Here is a 9,647-nt window from a genome sequence, read left to right on the forward strand (position 1 = left end):
TAATATATACATTATATGTTTACATGCATATATCTAAATCATCTAAAGGGGCTTCTCATTTCATATATTAACAAGCAAAAATGTAATATTCTTAAAATAAGGTCATATTCTAAATTTATACTTATTTACAATCCTGAATTAATTAGAACATTTATAGGACTATGGTTCAAAATAGGTTTAAATATCAGTGTATATATTAATTCCATGAACCTTTGTGAATACTATACTGTTATTAAAATACGTTAAATGGTTCGATATAAAAGCTACCTGGAAAACAAAACACTCCAAATATTTTTAAAGTTTAGAGTATGTTTGATAGATGTACAAAGTTTGAAGACGGTATCCTGAGAGACACCTATAAGCATGCTCACCCCTTAGAAAGAGATCAGACTGCAATGGGAGAAGCCTTGCAGTAAATGGAAATTATTATTCATATTAATTAACATTTATTTATCATTTTACTAATTATCATTATATTAATTATTACACTTATTTATTATAGTAATTATTAATTATATTACTTGTAATATTATTTATTATTAATTATGAATATTAATCAATAATTAAACATTGCAAACGCAGTAAGTAATAATCAAATTGACCTGTGCATCATTATTCAGTGTCTATTAATGACAGATATCAGGTAATCCATTTAATGCTTATTAGTCCATGTAGTGTATAGGGGTGTATTTATAGGAAATTGAAACAGAGAAGTGTGATAACTTACCTAAAGTCACACAGTAACCTAGCAACAACCCAGAAAATGGAATCCAAATTTCCTGGCTCTGCTCAGTGTGCCATCTATTGTATCAAATTGTTTTCCTTGTCTATAGAAAAAAATAGGCTCAGGAGGCATATAATCTAACTATTCTTCTAGATCAATTTTTACAAAACACCTGGGAAGCAGGCCCAGAGCAATTGAGACATCTGAGAAGTTCGTAAGTATTATTTTTCAAGGGAGTAATAGCATAAGCTCCCTAAGTCATCTTTAGAAAGAAATATGTGACACCAGATGGTAGGTCACAGGGCTGGCCTCATAAGGAACGGGAGGGTGGGAATGCTTTCACTGTACCCAGGATGAAGGTACAGGAGAAGAAAGAGGGGTATTTGGTCTTCTTTCATTCAGTGTAAAACTGCATGAAACCTCTGCTTAGATCTTCAAAAAGGAGACACAATAACAAGTAGCTCAGTTAACAGCTGGGACTGTGACAGGAAAGTTTTACCTCAAATTGTGCCCAGGTCTTCCAGTTTTGATGATAAACTTCCATCCAGGGACTTTGCAATCACAAAGCAATGGGGCTTATTACTGACATTCCAAACGTTATCTCCAGAATGTTTAACTTCTATGTTTCAACTTACATTATAGTTCATCTGGTCACGCTTTTGGAAACACTCTAGCAAAATTATTGCTAAATCTATGTATTATAGAATACACAGATTTAATTTCTTGCCTACTTAATGAAGCAGAAGAGGCGCACTAACCTTTTCCATAGAGAGCAGCTGGATGGTATAGTCAGGAGACCAAAATTCTGCCATGATGTGGTGTGGGGGACACTTGAAAATGGTGCATCTGTGCCAAAACTATCCACTGTAGAAAAAGAAAGAGTTTAAGAGTCCACAGACAGAGTCCAAGGAGCTTAAAGACAGTCAACAAAATAAATACAAAGAGGCAGTGTCCCTTCCATAGAATTATCTTCATAAACTACAGCTCCCGTGTGGTGTCATTGTAAACAAGGGACAAATTAAGGAAAGAGATTCCCATATTTTCACCAAAAAAAAAAAAAAAAAAAAAAGGTGAGTGATTTTAACCTGTTGGAGAGGGCATGAACTGTAAGGGGGACACACAGTCTACCACTGTTGCCATCTGTACAGATGTAAAATTAATTCAGACTGTGGGTCCAGCCTACACGTACTCTGACTGCTGACATATTGCCTGATTCTAGCCATGTGCCCCAAACTTCCAGAAGCTGTGGGTAAGGTGTGAAGACGTAAATTAAACACATTTCAGAAGCAGCTTGGTACTGATTTTTGGAATCAGACATGTTTCAACTACAGATCCGTGAGTAAATATTTACCAATTATGGTAAAAGGTCAGCGGTAGGGCAGAATTAGCAGCTGAAGAGGTAAGGACAGACAAATCATACTTCTCTGACGGTACTTTGTTTATCAGCTGTATAGTGGCCTCACATCCACCTGAACACATTCCCGTGTGTTCACCACTTTACTCCCGCTCAATTTTCATTCTAAAGAGCTTCAGGGAGCTAATTTTGTAAACCAGATCCCTAGCATATGCCAGATATGTATTATAAGGGATTCTGTTTGTGCACTCTGTGTATGGTCCTATTGCTCAATAAGAAACTTACATACACCAGGTGTTTTGATGTAGTGTGTTGTCAATATTTAGGACTCCGTGTCTCTAGAATTAGTCAGGATGAAGAGAAAAGAGGAAAGAGCAAAACAATCAGTTCAGCCAACCAATTTATATTCTAGTTAGTGTAAGGGAGAATAGGAAGATTAAAGTGGTGCCCATGGAGAGTACAGGGATGTTAGATCTTTCTCTGACCCAGGAGGAAGATTTTTGTATTCTGGGCTCAGTCACTAAATATTCAGTGGGGAGGATTTTATGTTCAGGGCAGTGCACAGGCTATCTGGAAACCCAGTGATGAAGAGAAATGTCTACGCAGGGAAAGACCAATGGTCTTTTCCATTATTTATATGGCACCCTGCAGATCAAAAAGTGTTTCAGAGACTTAATGCGTTGGAGTCTCTCACCAGCCCTGATTTTATAAATGAAGAAACAGGTCACATGGCCCTTGAGTGTGAGAGCCCGAGGAAATGTCCAAGCATTTTTGCACCACACTCCTCCAGGATTCCTTTCTAAAGGCCTGCTTTCCCAAGAAGTATTCCAAGGGGGATGGGGGGGGGGGGGAGTGATAATTTGAAAAGTAACCAATTTTTTTTTTTTTTTTTTTTTACCTAAGCTTCAGTGAGTGAAAAAAGAAAATTCACCCCGAGAGAAGTATGTTCAAATTACTTACAGGCAGAACTACTTGTGTTACCACACAATTGTTTCCACTCCCCCCCTTGGCTCTTCCCCTGGCCAGAAGCCACAACTGCCTCTAAAGTAGGACCACAAGGAAGACACCCAGAGACCCTGGCGCGTACAACTAGGAAACTGGCCACCAACGGCGAAGATTCAAAATTAGAGCAGGTCAAATCCCTCACCGAATTCATAGGTTTGCTTTTCAGGCTCAGACCACCTTAGGAAGAGTTTGGGATTCCTTCCCTCCGCAGAGAAGAGCGGGTTTTCTCTCTCTGTTGCAAACACCGCCTGATCCAAGTCTCTCCGAAGAACTGGTGGCAGGAGCAAGCGTTTGGGGCTCGCGCCTGTGGCTGCTCGGTAGCGCCGACTTCCTCGCTCTCTCTATTCAGATATACAGAAGCAGGCTTATTTATTTATTTATGCTAATTCGCCCTGTCGTGCTCGCAACCTGTGGACTTGAGCTGTGACTGGTGCGGCGAGGAGGGAGATCTGGTGGGCACGCGCTCCGGGGCCAGACCGGGTGGCGCCACGTCGCAGTCTTGAGAGGCAAGTCCCCCCGTTCCGGCTCCTCCGGCGGGGTCCGGACTCACCCACGTCCTGGAAGGAAACCATGACCGTGCCCTTCAGCCCCGCGCCTTTCCGCCCCCCTTTCGCTCCCATCCTTAATTGACGAGCCAGTGACTATTGGCTGAAGTTCCCCAGCGATTTGCATGAACAGAGAGGGAGTGTCTTCTGCCGCCCTCCCATCAGGAGCGCGCTGACTGCAGCCTCCCTGGGAATGCGCGGCCGAGGGAATGCGCGCAGCTCGCGGGCCCTGGCAGTGAGCTGGCGCCCAGCGACCTGGCACCCGCGCCTGGATATGGGGCGTCTAAGTCGTCCCAGGAGCAGCACCAGCCACAGAAGCCTGCCGGTAAGGGTTGGGGTCCAGACAAGTTGCGGTGCTGTGAGGCAGTTCCTACTCCTTGACGGTTTTTCGAACCTTTTACCTCAATCCAAACTTCACGGGAAGGTTGGGGGAGGGAAAGGGAGTTTGGGATAAGGTGTCTTCATTTTAGCAAGGAATCGGCTAGTCCTTGGGTCGGGAGAGGAAGTTTCTGAAATAGGAATGTAGGCAGATGAGGTGGGGGGAGGGGGTTATCGGCTTGAGACACAGGGGTGCGGAGATTATGTCCTGCTGCCGGCACCTGCTAGCACTGGCCGCTGTAATTGACAAATTGTTTTTGCGTAAGCATTTTCCGCCTCTCCTACTCTTCCCTTAGGGGAGGGGGATTAGTGAGCGCTTAATAGTAGGTGGAGATCCAGGTCCTTTCGGTTTGATAGATGAGAGCTAAAATGAAAATCACTTCTCTGACCCAAAGTGTTTATTTAATGGGGGGGGGGGGGCGAAGGAAACGTGTCACTATGTTTCCCGTATTATTATTATTATTGATATTGTTGTTGGCAGCGGTGGTCTCACAAAAAGGGATGTAGCACATTTCGCGTTCCGGGGACCTTAGTGGTAGAAACATTTCAATGGGAAATAAATTGATGAATCGCCCATCATCGCTCATTCCTCTCCACTACCAACCTTCTCCCTCCCCATAGCCTACCCCGGTGGTTTCCCTGCGGCGTTGCGCAGTCCCTGAGCGGAGTCCTCTCCACTCGGCCGCGTGTTTCCAGGGATGCTTATGGCTTGGGATTCCGATTATTAACTCAATGAGGGTGCTGATGGGGAGAGGGGGAAAAGGGGGGGGGGGGTTGCAGAAACTGAACAGAAACATTAAGTTTTGGCGACCATGTTGCCCCAAAGATCTCCTTTACAGCAAGTTTCCTCTCCATCCCTCTCCGACTAGAGGGTTTGCCTTTGGGAACGGGGATGGGGGCAAATAGGACCCCGTGACACTGGTTTCTGACTCCAATCTCCGTGTTCCCGCGTGTGTGTAACGAGCCTTCTCCCCTCCCCCCACTTTCAGCATCTCTTTCTGTTTTTCCTCTTCGTGGGACCCTTCAACTGCCTCGCAAGTTACAGCCGGGCCACGGAGCTTCTGTACAGCCTGAACGAGGGACTGCCGGCGGGGGTGCTCATCGGCAGCCTGGCCGAGGACCTGCGGCTGGTGCCCCGAGCCGCCGGGAGGCAGGACCAGCTGCCGCAGCTGCCTGAGCGCACCCTGGCTGAGCGGAGCCCCCCTCTCTCCTTCAGCCTGGCTTCCCGGGGACCGAGTGGCCAGTACGTGACCCTAGACAACCGCTCCGGGGAGCTGCACACTTCTGACCAGGAGATCGACCGGGAGGCCCTGTGTCTAGAAGGAGGTGGAGGAGGTGCCTGGGGCGGCAGCATTTCCATGTCCTCCTCCCCTTCCTCTGACTCTTGTCTTTTGCTTCTGGACGTACTGGTCCTGCCTCAGGAGTACTTTCGGTTTGTGAAGGTGAAAATCGCAATCCGGGACATTAATGACAATGCCCCGCAGTTCCCCGTTTCCCAAATCTCAGTTTGGGTGCCAGAAAACGCACCTGTAAACACCCGGCTGGCCATAGAGCACCCTGCCATGGACCCAGATATAGGCACGAATGGGGTGCAGACCTACCGTTTGCTGGACTACCATCGCATGTTCACCCTGGATGTGGAGGAGAATGAGAATGGGGAGCGCACTCCCTATCTAATTGTCATGGGACTACTGGACAGGGAGACCCAGGACCAGTACGTGAGCATCATCATAGCAGAGGATGGTGGGTCCCCACCACTGCTGGGCAGCGCCACCCTCACCATTGGCATAACTGACATTAATGACAATTGCCCTCTCTTCGCAGACTCACAAATCAATGTCACTGTGTTTGGGAATGCTACAGTGGGCACACCGGTTGCAGCTGTCCAGGCTGTGGATAGAGACTTGGGAACCAATGCTCAGATCACTTACTCGTACAGCCAGAAAGTTCCACAGGCATCCAAGGATTTATTCCATCTGGATGAAACCACCGGAGTCATTAAACTTTTCAGTAAGATCGGGGGGAGTGTTCTGCAAACGCACAAGCTCACCATCCTTGCCAACGGGCCAGGCTGCATCCCCGCTGTGACCACGGCCCTGGTGACCATTATCAAAGTCATTTTCAGACCGCCTGAAATTGTGCCTCGTTATATAGCAAATGAGGTGGATGGTGTTGTTTACCTGAAAGAACTGGAGCCTATTAACACTCCAATTGCATTCTTCACCATAAGAGATCCAGAAGGTAAATACAAGGTGAACTGCTACCTGGACGGTGAAGGACCATTTCGGTTATCACCTTACAAACCATACAGTAATGAATATTTGCTGGAAACCACACAACTTATGGACTATGAGCTACAGCAGTTCTACGAAATAGCGGTGGTGGCCTGGAACTCTGAGGGATTTCATGTCAAAAAAATTATTAAAGTGCAACTTTTAGATGACAATGACAATGCCCCTATTTTCCTGCAACCCTTGCTGGAACTAACTATTGAAGAAAACAATGCACCCAATGCCTTTTTGACTAAGCTATATGCTACAGATGCTGACAGTGGAGAGAGAGGCCAGGTTTCCTATTTTCTGGGACCTGATGCCCCATCGTATTTTTCCTTAGACAGTGTCACAGGAATTCTGACAGTTTCTACTCAGCTGGACCGAGAAGAGAAAGAAAAGTACAGGTACACAGTCAGAGCTGTTGACTCTGGGAAGCCACCCAGAGAATCAGTAGCCACTGTGGCTCTCACGGTGTTGGATAAAAATGACAACAGCCCTAGGTTCATCAACAAGGACTTCAGCTTTTTTGTGCCAGAAAACTTTCCAGGATATGGTGAAATTGGGGTAATTAGTGTAACAGATGCTGATGCCGGACGAAATGGATGGGTCGCCCTCTCGGTGGTGAACCAGAGTGATATTTTTGTCATAGACACAGGAAAGGGCATGCTGAGAGCCAAAGTGTCTTTGGACAGAGAGCAGCAGAGCTCCTATACTTTGTGGGTCGAAGCTGTTGACGGGGGCGAGCCTGCCCTCTCTTCAACTGCAAAAATCACAATTCTCCTTCTAGATATCAATGACAACCCTCCTCTTGTTCTGTTCCCTCAATCTAACATGTCCTACCTGTTGGTACTGCCTTCTACTCTGCCCGGCTCCCCAGTCACAGAGGTCTATGCTGTTGACAAAGACACGGGCATGAACGCTGTCATAGCTTACAGCATCATAGGAAGAAGAGGTCCTAGGCCCGAGTCCTTTAGGATTGACCCTAAAACCGGCAACATTACTTTGGAAGAGGCATTGCTGCAGACAGATTATGGACTCCATCGTTTACTGGTGAAAGTGAGCGATCATGGTTATCCCGAACCTCTCCACTCCACGGTCATGGTGAATCTATTTGTCAACGACACTGTCAGTAATGAGAGCTACATTGAGAGTCTTTTAAGAAAGGAACCAGAAATTAACATAGAGGAGAAAGAACCACAGATCTCCATAGAACCAACTCACAGGAAAGTCGAGTCTGTGTCCTGTGTGCCTACCTTAGTAGCTCTGTCTGTAATAAGCTTGGGTTCTATCACACTTGTTACAGGGATGGGCATATACATCTGTTTAAGGAGAGGGAAAAAGCATCACAGGGAAGACGAAAATTTGGAAGTACAAATTCCACTCAAAGGAAAAATCGACTTGCATATGAGAGAGAGGAAACCAGTGGCTATTTCTAATATTTGACATTTCATTGTGGAATAACCCAGAGATGTTTTCACTGACTTGGGGTAGTCTCATCACCTAAACAAGAGTGTGTAGATGGCAGTTCCAATGGAGGACAACTAATTTATAACTTGTACTATATTGTAAATAAGCTGTTTACAGGTTTTTAAATTCAAAATCAGAGGTTATAAAATGTGTACAGCATTTTCTAATGAAAATTAGTACTAACAGCTATAGAGAACTGTTATTAAAAAAAAAAAAAAAACGCTTGGACATGATTTGCAGCTTTCATTCACCAAGCAGATTGGTAGAACCTGGGAATAAGGTAAGAAAATGGTACATTGCATTTTTTTTGTCTAAAAAGTCCTTTAGCCACAAGAGGGCATCAACTACTCCTTTGCAGGGAACTGTTTTGAGGTATTGTACATGACAGTTGTACATGAAATTAATGAAAGAGTATATTTTAAATATATTGTTTTTAACATTTAAGAAATATGACATTGAAATAAATTGAATTTCACTGCACTTAAATGTATGATAAGAAAGAAAAGAAATGCATTTGTAAGCAGAATGTTTATTACCTCACAAGTACATCTTGTATAGTTTGAAAGAGAAGGCATTAACAAAGAAGCGCAATTCCTCTTTAGCAAGGGTGAAAACATGGCCACGTGTTAAGGATTTGACCTGCTGAAGAGTATTTCACTTTCCATGTACTCAGATTGCTTTCTGTTTGCTTTACCACTGCACTTGCTATTACTACAGGGGAAATGTATATATTCTCCCTTCCAAACATTGTAACTGGAAATTGTGTCCAAGGAAAACAGCCAGGAGCAAAGAAATGTTTCAATCTTTAGTTGCTTTGTAGGTGTTCACGACATTTTGGTGCTTTGACAACTTGTCAGGTATACTTTATGCTTGGGTTATATATTAGGTTTTTATGTTCTTGGACTCATTTATCACCTGAGTAAGTAAAAATCATATTAAAACGGAATTATTCTAGATGCTAGTGAGCACTACTGGTTGTTTAGTTGGGCCCCTTATATAAAAGTTATACTTCTTTTTTTGTTGTCCTTTAGGTTTGTTGGCCACCATTTCTGGCTTCCTTCCTTTGGCTTTGGATTAGGTCCAAGAGTTTATTTGTAAGCCCAGCAGCAGATTGCTTTGATAACTTAGCTTTTACTGAATCCTTTGCAATGAAGCAGGCTGGTTCTTCAGTGATTGATCTCTTTCACTTCATTGTGCGAGCTGGGAATTTTATTTTATAGGAGAGCTATAGCAAAATATCTGTGTAAACAAGGAATGTGTTAGCTTAAGCTGGACCATTCTACTTTTTGGCATCATGTGTCTGTACTGTACCAAACGTGTTTATATGTCTGCAAATTAAAGGTATATATTTTCATAATTTCTTTCTCATTTTTACCATTTTATATTTGAACACAGGCTTGTACTTTCACTGAAGTGCCTGTTATTGGCATTTGTTTGCTTTTAGAGATAAATGTGGGTACAGTATAAATATTCTGTTTGCTAGAGTTTATATTAAACTAATTCATTACTCAATTAAACATTGGGTAAAGCATTGAATATGTGTGTGTGTGTGTGTGTATGTATGTGTGTGTGTGTGTATATATGTGTGTGTGTGTGTATGTGTGTGTGTATATATATATATATGTATATATACATATATATATATATATATATATATATATATATATATATATATATATAAAATAGAGGGTATGCCTATATGTTTCACAGAAGTTCACATGAGAATTTATACCCACGCATGTGCACATGCATATTAATTTTTGATTTAGTATCAGCTATAAACATTCATCTTACTACATACTTATAACAAATCCTCTGTTAGCTGTGTTACAATAGCTTTCAATGCATTTTAAAAATACATTGCAAAAAAAAACTGAATGCAAACACCCAAGATCTTTTGA

General features: G+C 43.4%; 1 protein-coding gene across 1 annotated transcript; it reads left to right on the top strand.

Moving 5' to 3' along the window:
* The first annotated feature begins 3,207 nt into the window (after positions 1 to 3,207).
* Positions 3,208 to 9,263, top strand: PCDH20 (protocadherin 20). Its single transcript, XM_058683399.1, has 2 exons — positions 3,208 to 3,953; positions 4,996 to 9,263. Exons 1-2 carry the CDS (start codon positions 3,822 to 3,824, stop codon positions 7,720 to 7,722), a joined length of 2,859 nt encoding a protein of 952 aa, XP_058539382.1. The 5' UTR covers positions 3,208 to 3,821; the 3' UTR covers positions 7,723 to 9,263.
* Positions 9,264 to 9,647: the final 384 nt, after the last annotated feature.

Source organism: Neofelis nebulosa, chromosome 1 (genome assembly GCF_028018385.1).
Source record: "Neofelis nebulosa isolate mNeoNeb1 chromosome 1, mNeoNeb1.pri, whole genome shotgun sequence".
Classification (NCBI taxonomy): Eukaryota; Metazoa; Chordata; class Mammalia; order Carnivora; family Felidae; genus Neofelis; species Neofelis nebulosa.